Below are 18767 nucleotides of genomic sequence, written 5' to 3'. Positions count from 1 at the left end.
CATGTGCCGGTCGTCCCAGGAAAAAATACACCCTTTCCCCCCCTGCCCGGACTCGTCCAGGTGCCAGCTGCAAGTGAGTATGTGAAAACTCAATTGCGCAAGCCACAGGACAACGCCGGACTAAGAGAGGCAGGTGCCCATGACACACCGACGCACGCGCACCGCAGTGCAACATGCAGAATAAGCCAAAAGTATGTGCCCCAAAGGTCATAGAATATAAACAGTACCAAAATGTGAGACATAATAAAGCTTTTTTTAAAAATTGTGAAAATAAATAGTTGTCCATAGTGGATAGACGAAATATAATAATTTCTTCCTCTGATATCATCATATTCATATTGTTGCCGTTACATGTTGTTTCCAAATTAAATGTTCCGATCTACTACTCCGAAAACAATGCTAGATGAAATCCATCCAGATGGACCTATATTTAGCACAAACAAATACTGTTAAAAACAAAGCCACACAAAAACAATTTAAAAGTACAAAAAGAGGGAATCATTAAAGAGACCACCTATTAATTAATGATATATATTACAAAAAAGGGCCAAAATTTAGTGAATCATTGAGTCCGAATGGTTTCATGGTTCCCAGGGTTACTATCCATTTTAACTCACGTTGTGCGAGGAGTTTCTTGACATCTCCCCCTCTAATTCCCGTATGCACAACGTCAATTCCCCTTACCATAAAATCTTTAGGGTTACAATTATGGACAGACCTGAAATGTTTAGGAATAGTCTTAAGTGTTGTCACATCCTCCACCGTTCTTGCAGCGCTAATGTCCCTTACATGTTCTCTTACGCGTACTCGCAGTTCCCGTGATGTCAATCCTACATAAATAAGGGGACACCCACACGTAGCGTAATAACTTACGTTATTGGTATTACAAGAAATATGTTCCCTTATTTCGTATTCCCTTTTACCATCAGCTGAGCAGAAAGACCTAGTACATAGGATGTTAGCGCAAGCCACACAGTGTGATCCCCACACAGCCTTATACACAGTAATGGGCCCCGCATGGTCCTCCATGCCGAATAATGGGCCCCGCATGGTCCTCCATGCTGAATAATGGGCCCCGCATGGTCATCCATGCCGAATAATGGGCCCCGCATGGTCGTCCATGCCGAATAATGGGCCCCGCATGGTCGTCCATGCCGAATAATGGGCCCTGCCTGGTCCTCCTTGCCGAAAAATGGGCCCCGCATGGTCCTCCATGCCGAATAATGGGCCCCGCATGGTCCTCCATGCCGAATAATGGGCCCCCGCATGGTCCTCCATGCCGAATAATGGGCCCCCGCATGGTCCTCCATGCCGAATAATGGGCCCCCGCCTGGTCCTCCATGCCGAATAATGGGCCCCCGCCTGGTCCTCCATGCCGAATAATGGGCCCCGCCTGGTCCTCCATGCCGAATAATGGGCCCCGCCTGGTCCTCCATGCCGAATAATGGGCCCCGCCTGGTCCTCCATGCCGAATAATGGGCCCCGCATGGTCGTCCATGCCGAATAATGGGCCCCGCATGGTCGTCCATGCCGAATAATGGGCCCCGCATGGTCGTCCATGCCGAATAATGGGCCCCGCATGGTCGTCCATGCCGAATAATGGGCCCCGCATGGTCCTCCATGCCGAATAATGGGCCCCGCATGGTCCTCCATGCCGAATAATGGGCCCCCGCATGGTCCTCCATGCCGAATAATGGGCCCCCGCATGGTCTTCCATGCCGAATAATGGGCCCCCGCATGGTCCTCCATGCCGAATAATGGGCCCCGCATGGTCCTCCATGCCGAATAATGGGCCCCCGCATGGTCCTCCATGCCGAATAATGGGCCCCATATTGTTTTCCATACAGTAAAAAACATACTTTTTGAAGTATTGCAACATCTGGAGAGGTTGGAGATCACAACTGTAGAGACTGAGTGTTCGGACACTTTTCTGCAAGCCTAGGGACCAGCCACCAAAATGCCCAGGATTTAGGGCCAACTAGGAAGCTTGATCTCGACTGGTAAACAAGTCTTTTCTTGGCATGTTTAGATGATTGTTCTATAGGAGTAGAACATCCTGTTCTTGGAAGTATATGCCCTGTTTACACAGGCTGATGTGCTGCCAAGAACGATGATGTTTACGTGACCTTACACATATATTTCTATGTAGATGGGAGGAGCTAGAGGCAGAGTTCCGCCCTCCTCCCTTCCATCTACTCAGAATCTCATCAGTAGCAGCTCCTATCTCCCATCTCACTGAATACAGATTTTACCTCAGGGTTCAGAATTTTCATAATGACTGATCAGTTCTGGCAGAGAAAGAAGCAAATCTCTCCGATAAGATATATTACAAAGTTGCATATTTCCATGTGTACTATTGATTTATGAAATAAAAATTAAAGTGACGGTTATGCTTGAAGAATCTTCTCACCCAGTGAACAAGCATTGCCCAGTAGGCAACAAGCATAGACTTGTTTATGATTGTATTGTATGCCCTTCTACATTGATCGATGTGGGGTTTTCTTGGAAATTTCTACAATTTCCAATCTAGTAAATTGTCTGCTGACTCTCAAGAAGGTAAAAAGTTTAGAAAAATATAAAAATTGAAACCGATAAAGAGAAAGCTTGAAAGCTGCCTTATTAATCCAGCATATTTTTAATAGAGTGGATTATTTTTGTTTAACCCTGAGAGTCGGCACATAATTTACTGACTTATTCCATTTCTGTGCACATTTGGGTATACGCGGTTTTGACAGCGCTCTTGGTGATTATATAAGTTTGAGTGCAGGAGTGTCTCTCATTTTTCCTATATTATCTTGATTTCCAAGTTACTGACCTATTAACAAAGACCGGGCGATTTTACATTTTTTTTCCTCCCCTTATTCCAACAGGCATAACATTTTTTATTATTTATTAATTTTTATCTATACAGCTGTATGAGGGCTTGTTTTTTACAGGACAAATTGTACTTTGAAATGACACCGTTCATTTTATCATATGATGTTCCAGAAAGCGGGAAAACATTAAAAGTGTGGCGAAATAGCAAAAGAAGTGCAGTTCCCAACTGTTTATTTACAGCATTTTATGGTAAAACTGACTTGGTAATATGATTCTGCAGGTCAGTTGGATTACACAGCCACTAAACATGTATAGTTTTTGTTTTAATTAAAGGGAATCTTGTCTGGTCCCCCATACCCCCAGAACCACCAAGCATGTGCAAAATTTCTATAGTACTGGCGATGTTGCCGATGCTTGTAAGCTATGTTATCATGCCCACAGGGGTGTGCTAACATGCTAAGTGGGCTGACTAGTGTGGGGGATGCCAACGCCCCTTCTAGTCAAAGGCTTCATGTACATATCATAAACGGACTTTAGAATTACTTTTTCTAAAGCTCTGTTTGTGTGTGTAATGTAATATGGGGACTGTTAGACAGGGTACAGTTGTGGCCAAAAGTATTGACACCCCTGCAATTCTGTCAGATAATACTCAGTTTTTTCCTGAAAATGATTGCAAACACAAATTCTTTGGTATTATTATCTTCTTTTAATTTGTCTTAAATGAAAAAACACAAAAAGAATTGTCCTAAAGCTAAATTGGCTATAATTCCACATCAAACCATAAAAAAGGGGGTGGACAAAAGTATTGGCACTGTTCGAAAAATCACCTGTAACTTACCTGAGGCACCTAACAGGTGTTGGCAATAACTAAATCACACTTGCAGCCAGTTGACATGGATTAAAGTTGACTCAACCTGTGTCCTGGTGTGTACCACATTGAGCATGGAGAAAAGAAAGAAGACCAAAGAACTGTCTGAGGACTTGAGAAACCAAATTGTGAGGAAGCATGAGCAATCTCAAGGCGGCTACAAGTCCATCTTCAAAGACCTGAATGTTCCTGTGTCTACCGTGCACAGTGTCATCAAGAAGTTTAAAGCCCATGGCACTGTGGCTAACCTCCCTAGATGTGGACGGAAAAAAAAAATTGACAAGAGATTTCAACGCAAGATTGTGCGGATGTTGGATAAAGAACCTCGACTAACACCCAAACAAGTTCAAGCTGCCCTGCAGTCCGAGGGTACAACAGTGTCAACCCGTACTATCCGTCGGCGTCTGAATGAAAAGAAGACCCAGGAAGACCCCACTTCTTACCCCGAGACATAAAAAAGCCAGGCTGGAGTTTGCCAAAACTTACCTGAAAAAGCCTAAAACGTTTTGGAAGAATGTTCTCTGGTCAGATGAGACAAAAGTAGAGCTTTTTGGGCAAAGGCATCAACATAGAGTTTACAGGAGAAAAAAAGGAGGCATTCAAAGAAAAGAACACGGTCCCTACAGTCAAACATGGCGGAGGTTCCCTGATGTTTTGGGGTTGCTTTGCTGCCTCTGGACTGCTTGACTGTGTGCATGGCATTATGAAGTCTTAAGACTACCAACAAATTTTGCAGCATAATGTGGGGCCCAGTGTGAGAAAGCTGGGTCTCCCTCAGAGGTCATGGGTCTTCCAGCAGGACCCAAAACGCATTTCAAAAAGCACCAGAAAATGGTTTGAGAGAAAGCATTGGAGACTTCTAAAGTGGCCAGCAATGAGTCCAGACCTGAATCCCATACAACACCTGTGGAGAGATCTAAAAATGGCAGTTTGGAGAAGGCACCCTTCAAATATCAGGGACCTGGAGCAGTTTGCCAAAGAAGAATGGTCTAAAATTCCAGCAGAGCATTGTAAGAAACTCATTGATGGTTACCGGAAGTGGTTCGTTGTAGTTATTTAGGCTAAAGGTTGTGCAACCAAGTATTAGGCTGAGGGTGCCAATACTTTTGTCTGGCCCATTTTTAGAGTTTTGTGTGACATGATCAATGTTTTGCTTTTTGCTTCATTCTCTTTTGTGTTTTTTCATTTAAGACAAAGTAAATGAAGATAATAATACAATAAAAATTTGTGATTGCAATCATTTTCAGGAAGAAACTGAGTATTGTCTGACAGAATTGCAGGGGTGTCAATACTTTTGGCCACAACTGTATGTATGTGTGTGCGTATATGTATGTACAGTGCCTACAAGTAGTATTCAACCCCCTGCAGATTTAGCAGGTTTAATAAGATGCAAATAAGTTGTAGCCTTCAAACTTCAAACAAAAGCAGGATTTATTAACAGATGCATAAATCTTACAAACCAAAAAGTTTTGTTGCTCAGTTAAATTTTTAGAAATTTTAAACATAAAAGTGTGGGTCAATTATTATTCAACCCCTAGGCTTAATATTTTGTGGAATAACCTTTGTTTGCAATTACAGCTAATAATCGTCTTTTCTAAGACCTGATCAGGCCGGCACAGGTCTCTGGAGTTATCTTGGCCCACTCCTCCATGCAGATCTTCTCCAAGTTATCTAGGTTCTTTGGGTGTCTCATGTGGACTTTAATCTTGAGCTCCTTCCACAAGTTTTCAATTGGGTTAAGGTCAGGAGACTGACTAGGCCACTGCAACACCTTGATTTTTTGCCTCTTGAACCAGGCCTTGGTTTTCTTGGCTGTGTGCTTTGGGTCGTTGTCTTGTTGGAAGATGAAATGATGACCCATCTTAAGATCCTTGATGGAGGAGCGGAGGTTCTTGGCCAAAATCTTCAGGTAGGCCGTGCTATCCATCTTCCCATGGATGCGGACCAGATGGCCAGGCCCCTTGGCTGAGAAACAGCCCCACAGCATGATGCTGCCACCACCATGCTTGACTGTAGGGATGGTATTCTTGGGGTCGTATGCAGTGCCATCCAGTCTCCAAACGTCACGTGTGTGGTTGGCACCAAAGATCTCGATCTTGGTCTCATCAGACCAGAGAACCTTGAACCAGTCAGTCTCAGAGTCCTCCAAGTGATCATGAGCAAACTGTAGACGAGCCTTGACATGACGCTTTGAAAGTAAAGGTACCTTACGGGCTCGTCTGGAACGGAGACCATTGCGGTGGAGTATGTTACTTATGGTATTGACTGAAACCAATGTCCCCACTGCCATGAGATCTTCCCGGAGCTCCTTCCTTGTTGTCCTTGGGTTAGCCTTGACTCTTTGGACAAGCCTGGCCTCGGCACGGGAGGAAACTTTCAAAGGCTGTCCAGGCCATGGAAGGCTAACAGTAGTTCCATAAGCCTTCCACTTCCGGATGATGCTCCCAACAGTGGAGACAGGTAGGCCCAACTCCTTGGAAAGGGTTTTGTACCCCTTGCCAGCCTTGTGACCCTCCACGATCTTGTCTCTGATGGCCTTGGAATGCTCCTTTGTCTTTCCCATGTTGACCATGTATGAGTGCTGTTCACAAGTTTGGGGAGGGTCTTAAATAGCCAGAAAAGGCTGGAAAAAGAGATAATTAATCCAAACATGTGAAGCTCATTGTTCTTTGTGCCTGAACTACTTCTTAATACTTTAGGGGAACCAAACAGAATTCTGGTGGGTTGAGGGGTTGAATAATAAATGACCCTCTGAAACAACTTTTCACAATTTAAAAAAAAAATAAACAAAGAAATAACATTCTTTTTTGCTGCAGTGCATTTCACACTTCCAGGCTGATCTACAGTCCAAATGTCATAATGCCAAGTTAATTCCAAATGTGTAAACCTGCTAAATTTGCAGGGGGTTGAATACTACTTGTAGGCACTGTATGTGTATATATATATATATATATATATATATATATATATATATATATATATATATACATACATACATACATACATACATACATACATACATACATACATACATACATACATACATACATACATACCAAGTTTTTCAGCACAATTTTTATTTTTTTTATTTTGCTGAAAACGCTCCCTCGGCTTATACACGAGTCACGGTCCAGAAAGCCGGTGGGGGAGGGGAGCAGCGGGTGTCACCTATCTGCACACCTTCGGTGCTGGCACTGCATTTTGTTCCGGCCGCCGGCGCCTCCAGCTCTTCCTGCCGAGCGATCACGGGGTACCGCTCATTAAGGTAATGAATATGGATGTGTCTCCACTCCCATAGGCGTGGATCACATATTCTTATACGCCTATGGGAGTGGAGACGCATCCATATTCATTATCTTAATGAGCGGTACCACGTGATAGCTCCGCAGGAAGAGCTGGAGGCAGGCGCCGGTGGCCGGAACGAGATGCAGTGCCAGCACCGAGAGCGTACAGGTAGGTGAGTATGATTTTTGTTTTTTTTTCAATAGGAAACATGCACACAGGAATAGGGGGAAAGGAGGCATGCATACAGGGATGGAACGGGGGAGGCATACATACAGGGATGGAACGGGGGAGGCATGCATACAGGGATGGAACGGGGGAGGCATGCATACAGGGATGGAACGGGGGAGGCATGCATACAGGGATGGAACGGGGGAGGCATGCATACAGGGATGGAACGGGGGAGGCATGCATACAGGGATGGAACGGGGGAGGCATGCATACAGGGATGGAACGGGGGAGGCATGCATACAGGGACAGAACGGGGGAGGCATGCATACAGGGACAGAACAGGGGAGGCATGCATTCAGAGACGGATTGGGAAAGGCATGCATACAGGGACGGAACGGGGGAGGCATGCATACAGGGACGGAACGGGGGAGGCATGCATACAGGGACGGAACGGGGAAGGCATGCATACAGGGATGGAACCGGGGAGGCATGCATACAATGACAGGGACGAGGAGGCATTCATACCAGGACAGGGAAGGGGGAGGCATGCATACAATGACAGGGACAGGGGATGCATTCATACCAGGACAGGGAAGGGGGAGGCATGCATACAATGACAGGGACAGGGGAGGCATTCATAAAAGGACAGGGAAGGGGGAGGCATGCAGATGGACAGGGATGGGGAGGCATTCATAAAAGGACAGGCAAGGCGGAGGCATGCAGACAGGGACGGGGGAGGCATGCAGACAGGGATGGGGAGGCATTCATACCAGGACAGGGAAGGGGGAGCCATGCATAGCAGGACAGGGATGAGGGGTCAATGCATACCCGGCTTATACTCGAGTCAATAAGCTTACCCAGTTTTCCATGGCAAAAGTAGGTTCCTCGGCTTATACTCAGGTCGGCTTATTCTCTAGTATATACAGTATATATAATACATATACAGACACAACTGCTGGGGGCATGGGGGACCTGACAGATTGCATTTAATTGGTGAAAAAAATCAGAAATTTGTAATATATACAGTTGTGCTCAAAAGTTTACATACCCCGACAGAATTTTTTGCTTTCTTGGCCCTTTTTCAGAGAATATGAATGATAACGCCAAAAAAGGTTTTCTCCACTCATGGTTGGTGGTTAGGTGAAGCCATTTATTGTCAAACTACTGTGTTTTCTCTTTTTAAGTCATAATGACAACCCAAAACATCCAAATGACCCTGATCAAAGGTTTACATACCCTGGTGATTTTGGCCTGAAGTGGACACCAATGGTTTTGAATGGCTACTAAAGGTAACAGCCTCACCTGTGGCCTGTTTGCTCGTAATCTGCGTGTGTGTGCATAAAAGCTGAGTGAGTTTCTGGGATCCAGACAGACTCTTGCATCTTTTATCCAGCCACTGACATTTCTGGATTGTGAATCATGGGGGTAAAGCAAAAGAATTGCACAACTGTATGTATGTATGTGTATATATATATATATATATATATATATATATATATATATATATATATATATATATATATATATATATATATATATATATATATATATATATATATATATATATAATATTGTTTGAAAGCAACAACGTTTTCAATTTTTGGGATATGGGGCTTTGCGAGGGCTTGCTTTTTTTTGCGCCCCGAGCTGATATTCTTATTCATATCATTTTGGGGTACATATGTTTTTATTGCCTGTTGTTTCATTTTTTTCTGTTATTGCAATGGTTCAAAATCTGCTATTCTGGCTTTTTTTTTTTTTTCTCATTACACCGTTTACAGATCAGATTAGTTTCTTATATTTTGATAGATCAGACTTTTATGAATGCATCGATACCAAGTATGTGTAATTTTTTTTTGTCTTAATTTTTAATGGTTTAAAAGGTGGGTGATTTGAACACATATATTACCATATATACTCGAGTATAAACCGACCCAAGTATAAGCCGAGACCTCTAATTTTGCCACAAAAAACTGGGAAAACTTGATGACTCGAGTATAAGCCTAGGGTGGAATATGCTGCAGCTACTGGTAAATTTCAAAAATAAAAATAGATACCAATAAAAGTACAATTAATTGAGACATCGGTAGGTTAAGTGTTTTTGAATATCCATATTGAATCAGGAGCCCCATATAATGCTCCATACAGTTCATGATGGGCCCCATAAGATGCTCCATACAAAGTATGACCCATATAATGCTCCATACAAAATACACCCCATATAATGCTCCATATAGTTTATGATGGACCCCATAAGATGCTCCATACAAAATATGCCCCAATATAATGCTCCATACAAAATACACCCCATATAATTCTCCATACAGTTCATGATGGGCCCCATATAATGGTTTAGAAGAACATGGCACTCCAAGACTGTGGTGCCATTGGTGCCCAAGTCAGGTTTCCAACTCGTCAATATAAAATGTAATAAACTTGGCACACGGTACTTGCAAAACAGAAGTTCCTTTTATTATGCATCCAAAAAAATGTTATGAACATTTTCGGTCCGACACGGACCTTCATCAGATCAATTCTTAACATGAACTGGATGTGGAGGAACGACCTTATACGCAGAGGTGCATCAGAGCAATGAGCCTGCTATTATGGGTATGTGCTCCCACAGCTCTAGTCCATCGCTGCTCCACGGACCGCGGCACTCAGCGCTCTTCTATTGCAGCCAAGTTGCCTCTACCCCATGCGCTTTTCTCGCCACGCGGCACCAAGCAGCTTTTCAGTGCATACCCATAATAGCAGGCTCATTGCTCTGATGCACCTCTGCGTATAAGGTTGTTCCTCCACATCCAGTTCATGTTAAGAATTGATCTGATGAAGGTCCCATATCGGACCGAAAACGTTCATAAACTTTTTTTGGATGCATAATAAAAGGAACTTCTGTTTTGCAAGTACCGAGTGCCATGTTTATTACATTTTATATGGGCCCCATATAATGCTCCATGTACGGTAGTTTATGATGGACCCCACAAGATGCTCCATACAAAATATGCCCCATATAATGCTCATACAAAATACACCCCATATAATGCTCCATACAGTTCATGATGGGCCCCATATAATGCTCCATACAAAATACACCCCATATAATGCTCCATACAGTTCATGATGGGCCCCATATAATGCTCCATACAAAATACACCCCATATAATGCTCATAAAGTTTATGATGGGCCCCATAAGATGCCCCATACAAAAATATGCCCCATATAATGCTGCACAAAGGTTGATTATGGCCCCATAGAAACATATGCCCATATTCTTCTTCTGCAATTTAAAAAAAAAAAAAATGACATACTGACCTCTTGTCCTGAGCAGGCTGGGACACCCACACTTGCGATATTCACCTGTCCCCGTTCCACCGCCGTGCACCGCTGTGTCTTCTGGGTCTCTGCAGTGACTGTTCAGGCAGAGGGCGGCACACACACTAACCACGTCAACGCGCCCTCTGACCTGAATGTCACAGCCAGAGAACGCGGGAGACGGAGCCCGGCGGTGGAACAGGTGAATATCGCAATGCTCATCCTCCCCTGTCATACTCGCCTTCCCGACGCGGTCTGCACGTCCCTGCTTCTCCGATGCGATGGTCTCTCCGGCAGCTTGTTCCTGTGTTCAGCGGTCACTGGTACCGCTCATTAAAGTAATGAATATGCGGCTCCACCCCTATGGGAGTGGAGTCACGTCCATATTCAATACTTTAACCCCTTCCTGACGTCGGACGGGATAGTACGTCCGACGTCAGGTCCCCTGCTTTGATGCAGGGCTCCGCGGTGAGCCCGCATCAAAGCCGGGACATGTCAGCTGTTTTGAACAGCTGACATGTGCCCGCAATAGCGGCGGGTGAAATCGCAATTCACCCGCCGCTATTAACTAGTTAAATGCTGCTGTCAAACGCAGACAGCGGCATTTAACTACCGCATCCGGCCGGGCGGCCGGAAATGACGTCATCGCTGACCCCGTCACATGATCGGGGGTCGGCGATGCTTCAGTATTGTAACCATAGAGGTCCTTGAGACCTCTATGGTTACTGATCGCTGGTAGCTGTGAGCGCCACCCTGTGGTCGGCGCTCACAGCACACCTGATTTTCTGCTACATAGCAGCGAACAGCAGATCGCTGCTATGTAGCAGAGGAGATCGAGTTGTGCCTGCTTCTAGCCTCCCATGGTGGCTATTGAAGCATGGCAAAAGTAAAAAAAAAAAATGTGAAAAAAATAAAAAAAACCATAAAAGTTTAAATCACCCCCCTTTCGCCCCAATCAAAATAAATCAATTAAAAAAAATCAAACCTACACATATTTGGTATCGCCGCGTTCAGAATAGCCCGATCTATCAATTAAAAAAAAAAAGCATTAACCTGATCGCTAAACGGCGTAATGAGAAAAAAATCAGAAACGCCAGAATTACGTTTTTTTGGTCGCCGTGACATTGCATTAAAATGCAATAACGGGCGATCAAAAGAATGTATCTGCACCAAAATGGTATCATTAAAAATGCCAGCTCGGCACGAAAAAAAATAAGCCCTCAACCGACCCCAGATCATGAAAAATGGAGACGCTACGAGTATTGTAAAATGGCGCAATTTTTTTATTTATTTATTTTTTTTAGCAAAGTTTGGAATTTTTTTTCACCACTTAAGGTAAAAAATTCCCTAGTCATGTTAGGTGTCTATGAACTCGTAATGACCTGGAGAATCATAATGGCAGGCCAGTTTTAGCATTTAGTGAACCTAGCAAAAAAGCCAAACAAAAAACAAGTGTGGGATTGCACTTTTTTTGCAATTTCACCGCACTTGGAATTTTTTTCCCGTTTTCTAGTACACGACATGGTAAAACCAATGATGTCGTTCAAAAGTACAACTCGTCCCGCAAAAAATAAGCCCTCACATGGCCAAATTGACAGAAAAATAAAAAAGTTATGGCTCTGGGAAGGAGGGAAGTGAAAAACGATTACGGAAAAACAGAAAATCCCACGGTCATGAAGGGGTTAATGAGCGGTGCCACGTGACTGCTGAACACAGGAACAATCTGCCAGCGCCGGAGAGACCATCAGAGAAGCAGGGACGTGCAGGGCGTGCCGGGAGGGTGAGTATGATGTGACAGAGAGACGGACTGGGGGAGAGGGGAGACAGACCGGTGGGGGTGACTCTAGTATAAGCCGAAAGGGGCACTTTCAGCCTAAAAAAATGGGCTGAAAATCTCGGCTTATACTTGAGTATATACGGTATATATTTGAACATATATATATATATATATATATATATATATATATATATATATATATATATATATATATATATATATATATATATATACTTTTTTAACAGTATTTGTTAGTCCTCTAAGGGAACTTGAACCTGCTATCGTCTGATGGCTTGTACTATATACAGCAACGCCATTGCTGAATATTGCAGAAATCATGGTCCACCCGTGGCTGTTATAGACAAATGATAGGTGAATTCTTCAGCCATTATCTGCTGTGAAAGTTGCAAGCCCGCATCAAAGGCAGAGAGAAAACACATGATATAGACAGGGTACATCATATGTCGTTAAAGGGATTTTAATAGCCTTATGTAGTTTATGTGCATTTCTTTCTGTTTATAGCTCTGCCGTACACACAGGACAGGAGAATCCTACATCTACCTGCAGTTTCGGATATGTCCTCATAGATCTTGCATAACACCAGTTTGGCAGGTTCAGCCAGGACAATTGTTAGAAGTTTTTCCTATGGAAGATATCATTTGTCATTCAATTTGTCTGAAAACCTAAAGGGTTTAGACCTCTCTATCTTTGTAGCTGGGGAAAACTTGTAAAATTGGCAGTGTGTTACATACTTATCTTCCCCAGTGTGTGTGTGTCACAAAACTATCTGTTGTGTCCAGAATTATTATTATTATTTATTATTAATTATTATAGCACCATTTATTCCATGGCGCTTTACATGTGAGGAGGGGTATACATAATAAAAACAAGTACAATAATCTTGAACAATACAAGTCACAACTGGAACAGGAGGAGAGAGGACCCTGCCCGCGAGGGCTCTCTTCTTCAGCTGTCTTATTATGAAGACAGACAGGATTATAGTGACAGGTGACCTCTCTACAAGCAGCTGATAACACAGGATCCATCACTAACAATAGGTTATGCCACAGCTGACCCTGCTCCTTCACAATGACCTTTCCCCAGGCCAGGGGATGGGAAGAAAGCGCTCTTGTTTAAGGGTAAGTTCACGCTAGGCATTTTTCTTTCTGCAGCAAAACCTGATTTCTTGGCAGGAAAGAAGCTGCAGAAAAAAGTATGTTTCCTTGTTTGTTTTTTTCTTGCATTTTTTTATGCTTTTATTTTACTACATCTTTTCCTGCAGTTTTGGCATGCTAGATTTGTCTCTTATGCATTCTGACAAAGTTTAGTGTTGGGAAAAAAAAGTCCTGTTCCATAGAATCAGGTTTTGGCACCAAAAACTCACCAAAACCTGATATCTGTATGTCTGATGTGTTTTTTCACCATCTATTCAGTTGTGGGTGAAAACCGCTGAAAGAAGTGACATGCTCCATTGTGCAAAAAAACATGCACAGCACAAAATCCTGATGACACAATGTGTCTGCATGAGATTTCTGAAATCTAATAGGCTTTGCTGGTACTGTAAAACGCAGCTGAAAACATACATCCAAAAAAAGCTGCAAAAATGCCTACTGTGAACTTAGCCTAACTGTCATGCATCCTCTGTCCAAATAGAGGGTGATATGCTAATAAAAAAAAATCCAACATTTGCAAAAATATATTGAACATAAACCCCTAGGTGACTTTTCTGATCACATACAGGGGCTTCTCACTATCATCAAAAAGTTAATTTATTTCAGTTCTTCAATACAAAAAGTGTAACTCATATATTATATAGAGTCATTACAAACAGAGTGATCTATTTCAAGTGTTTATTTCTGTTAATGTTGATGATTATGGCTTACAGCCAATGAAAACCAGAAAGTCATTATCTCAGTAAATTAGAATACTGTATAATACCAGCTTGAAAAATGATTTTAAAATCCGTAATGTTGGCCTACTGAAATGTATATTCACTAAATGCACTCAATACTTGGTCGGGGCTCCTTTTGCATCAATTACTGAACCAAATGCGGCATGACATTGAGGTGATCAGCCTGTGGCACTGCTGAGCTGTTATGGAAGCCCAGGTTGCTTTGATAGCAGCCTTCAGCTCGTCTGCATTGTTGGGTCTGGTGTCTCATCTTCCTCTTGACAATACCCCATAGATTCTCTGAAGGGTTAAGGTCAGGCGAGTTTGCTGGCCAATCAAGCACAGTGATACTGTTGTTTTTAAACCAGGTATTGGTACTTTTGGCAGTGTGGACAGGTGCCAAGTCCTGCTGGAGAATTAAATTTCCATCTCCAAAAAGCTTGCCGGCAGAGGGAAGCATGAAGTGCTCTAAAGTTTCCTGGCAGATAGCTGCGCTGACTTTGGTCTTTATAAAACATAGTGGACCTACACCAGCAGATGACATGGCTCCCCAAACTATCACTGATTGTGGAAACTTCACATTAGACCTCAAGCACCTTGGATTGTGGCCTCTCCACTCTTCATCCACCAGACTCTGGGACCTTGATTTCCAAATGAAATGTAAAATTTACTTTCATCTGAAAACAACACCTTGGACCACTGAGCAGCAGTCCAGTTCTTTTTCTTCTTGGCCCAGATAAGACACTTCTGGTGTTGTCTATTGGTCATGAGTGGCTTGATGCAATGCGACACTTGTAGCCCATGTCCTGGATATGTCTGTGTGTGGTGGCTCTTGAAGCAATGACTCCAGCAGCAGTCCACTCCTTGTGAATCTCCCCCAAATTTTTGAATGGCCTTTTCTTAACAATCCTTTCAAGGCTGCGGTTATCCCGGTTGCTTGTGCACCTTTTTCTACCACACTTTTTCCTTCCACTCAACCTTCCATTAATATGATTGGATACAGCACTCTGTGAACAGCCAGCTTCTTTAGCAATGACCTTTTGTGGCTTACCCTCATTGTGGAGTGTGTCAATGACTGCCTTCTGGACATCTGTCAAGTCAGCAGTCTTCCCTATGATTGTGGAGCTACTGAAACAGACAGACAGACCTTTTTAAATGCTTAGGCTAGGTTCACATTGCGCTAGGGGAGTCCGTCTAACGGACACGTTTTTAAGTAGTGAAAACGCAATGTAACGGACATTGTAACGCACCCATAGACTTGCATTGTCTGACGCATCGTGACGCATGCCTAAATTGGCATGCGTTTGCCACATTACGTTTTTTTATGACGGACCTTGGAACGCGGCTTGCAGCGTTTTCGGGTCCGGTCAAGCTAACGCAAGACTAACGGAAAGCGTCTATTCTGCCATTGAAGGCTATTGCAAACGCAGCCAGATGCAAATCATGCAAAATTTCCAAATAAAACCATACGTTTGAATTGCGTTAATGAGGGTGGTCCATGTGGTCATGTGACAGGAAATATGATTCCACCCACACCCGCCACTGACAAAAGGAGAAATAAAAAAAAAAGAACAACTTTATTGACAGTGCCAAACGCAGACAAACGGATGCTTCACGAACGGACATCAGAATGACATAAACGCTGTCACGTGCGTTAACGCAAGCGTCAATGTGAAGCCAAATATTCAAGAAATTTGGCTCTTTTCTGTACATGCGTTTAACGGATCCGTTTAACGGTATGTACTTAACGCAATGTGAACCTAGCCTTAGAAAGCCTTTGCAGGTGTTTTTTTGTTAATTATTCTAATTTAATGAGATCATGACTTTTGGGTTTTCATTGGCTGTAGGCCATAATCATCAACATTAACTGAAATAAACACATGAAATAGATCACTCTGTAATGAGTCTATATAATATGAGATTCACTTTTTGTATAGAAGAACTGAAATAAACTTTTGGATGATATTCTAATTTAGTTAGAAGCATCTGTACTCCTTACTCTTCTACGCTTCCTGTACAACCAATAATTATTTTATACTGATAATGTACAGTTCCAACGCGCTTGCCATTTTATCAGTGGTCTTATATGTAGGTATACTGATCATCAATAAATCCTCTAATAATGAAGCAATGGCTGATTACTTCACAGGGATTCTCACATTATGCCTTCCTGACTCTGAGCTCTCCCGCATTATGTATGTGTTATAAATGAGTTTTCATTTGCGCATTAAGTGGATGTTCACAGATGACATGTAAGCATGCTTAACGTAATCCTATTGGGAAGATATCCGCAGCCGGCTGGTGAGGGGCGGCAACGTTACTTCTCTGATCTGCCCGTGCTATTTTTCCATCTTAGGCACATTTGGTGAGTGGTAAAACCCCATATCTGTGCCCTGCTCCATATGTATGGCGGGAGCTCTACAGCCTTCCTTCATGCTTGGATGGAAACCTCACCATGTGCCTGAAATACCTGAGCTGTGGGTTTATGGCTTTGGCACTGCTTTTGCAGGACTCTGGTCCAATGGTTCATACTTATGGCAAAAGCTTTATTTGCAAAAATGTATTGATACAGAACTGGTAGGGGATTAGTAAAATGAGTTTTACTCATGGGGTTGGACTAATTTAAAAGGGGTCTTCCCATTTTTAGACCTGATCTTCTATCAATAGAGAACGGGAGCTGCATGGAGCTGGTGCCTGACACATGTACCAGTGCTCCATTCATTTTCCATGGGACTGCTGGATATAGCTATTGCTGGCAGTCCAATAGAGAATACATGCGGTGATGGTGCAATCTGATGGAGCCCTGCAGAGACCCGTTCTTGGGATTGGTGGGGGTCCCAGGAGGCGCACTAATTCTGACTTTGGCGTGTTTTGTATATACACTTACAGTAGCTTACATATGTGCGCCTCTTCAAACTACTAATGTTTTGTTTGTTTTTTTCAGGTGACAATATTCGAGAATTTCTCCTCAGTTTACGCTACTTCCGAATTTTTATTGCCATGTGGAACATATTTATGATGTTTTGTATGATTGTGTGAGTAGTGGGTTTTTTCCAACAGTTTATAAGGAATTTCTTTACTGTAACATTTGTATAAATGAATTTCTGATAACAATTTAGGCTACATGTATTTTTATGCAGCTGAACGCTCCAGTCCTGAGTGCCGGGTAGTGATGCGAGAGACTCGTGCAAGTTTCTCGCATTGCACTCGCAAGTGTGACCCCGGCCTAAGAATCATTTTTGCAATTGCGTTTCATTAACAATTTCCTAGAAACGTTCTGTGTAGAAATATAGCCTTTGTGTTGCACAGTTTTTGCGCATTACAGACATGAGTTAGCAGAGAATCTGTCAGTGAGCTCATTCTGATGGGAGAGTGTTTAATGGTTAAATTCTGTTTTCGGAGCTCCTTTCAGCTGATTTTTGACCACAAGAAAGTTGAGCTGAATTTTGTAGTCAGAACTCCGCAGAAAGGAAGGAAGATAACTGTTACACACGCTCGCGGACAGATTCTCAGAAAAGTCAGTCAGCAGTAAACAGCACAGTGTCGGTATGGGTGCAATATTGGCAGCACTTGTAATTAAACCCAGTTGCAAAAAAATGACTTTCACCCAAAACTACAGATATGTACTGTAAGTGGGAAACAAAATGGGCCTGAAGGTGCCCATATCCTTTAAATCCTGGCGACACAGCCGGGTAGTAAGCCACGGGTGACTTTCATGCATTGTAATGCGTGTATGAGAATAAATGAATGTATTAATTCTCCTCTTTTCTTCCTTGCAGGCTGTTTGGATCATAAACATGGTTCTCTACGGATATTTTTACCCTACAACCTTAAAGAAGCTCCGACAACCAACCCTCCCTTTCCATCAATCTCACCAAGGCCTAGTTGATCCGCAGATACAGGCATTCTATTGACATGGACTATTTGGTGACTTTATCACAAAATCCTCTATTGTGAAAGTAGCGTGGGACCTCATGCAGTTGCTAAATGTAATGGCATGTTTAGATGGTGCCAGAAAGTATATGTAAAAGTAATATGAGAGCATTGCAGAAGCACAGACCTTTCTTGATCACTCATAAACGTCTTCCTGAAGATGACACTAAATGGTTGGGTTTTTAATGTTTTCTACATTACTGCTCACATAGGGCATAAAGGTAAAATATAGTACACGTACGACAACATGCTTCCATGAGTAAATACTTGTATTTTGTCCTAAAATAAATTTTTGCAATTGGATTTCATAATTTTTTTTTGCCACTGTTGCTGGCTGTAGAATGAGCTAGCTAAGAATCCGTCAGTGAGCGCATTCTTTTGGTCTGACAGGAGAGTTTAACTCTTAATGTTTTTCTCCACTCACAGACCACATTAAGGTTGAATATAGTGGGAAACAAAGAGCTTGTAAGAGCTAAATGGTGCAAAATGTTTAATGTATCACAATTGCAAAAATGAGGATTTAGCTTGAAATGAATGCATTTAAATCAAATAATACAAAATAAAATAGTCTGTTCACCCTGAAGAGTCAATGTAGGTTCAGATACTCATTTTAAATAAGAATCTTTTTATGGTTTTGGAGCTGAGACATAACTAAAACTTGTAAGGCTATGGTCATTTTTGGAATCTGAAATGGACTAGGTACCCATGAAGA

At 42.7% G+C, this 18767-nt stretch overlaps 1 protein-coding gene across 1 annotated transcript in view; it reads left to right on the top strand.

The window, feature by feature from the left end:
- Positions 1–18358, top strand: part of SMIM7 (small integral membrane protein 7) — a 32163-nt gene extending 13805 nt beyond the window's left edge. The window contains exons 4-5 of the mRNA XM_077252817.1: positions 17067–17157; positions 17902–18358. Of these exons, the coding sequence (XP_077108932.1) occupies positions 17067–17157; positions 17902–17917 (107 nt within the window). The 3' untranslated portion in view covers positions 17918–18358. The remainder of the gene's footprint in view (positions 1–17066; positions 17158–17901) is intronic.
- The last annotated feature ends 409 nt before the right edge of the window (positions 18359–18767 follow it).

The sequence above is a fragment of the Ranitomeya variabilis genome, chromosome 1 (genome assembly GCF_051348905.1).
Source record: "Ranitomeya variabilis isolate aRanVar5 chromosome 1, aRanVar5.hap1, whole genome shotgun sequence".
NCBI lineage: Eukaryota > Metazoa > Chordata > Amphibia > Anura > Dendrobatidae > Ranitomeya > Ranitomeya variabilis.
Note: the sequence above shows the minus strand (reverse complement) of the source record. Positions and strands in the feature narration are given on the sequence as shown.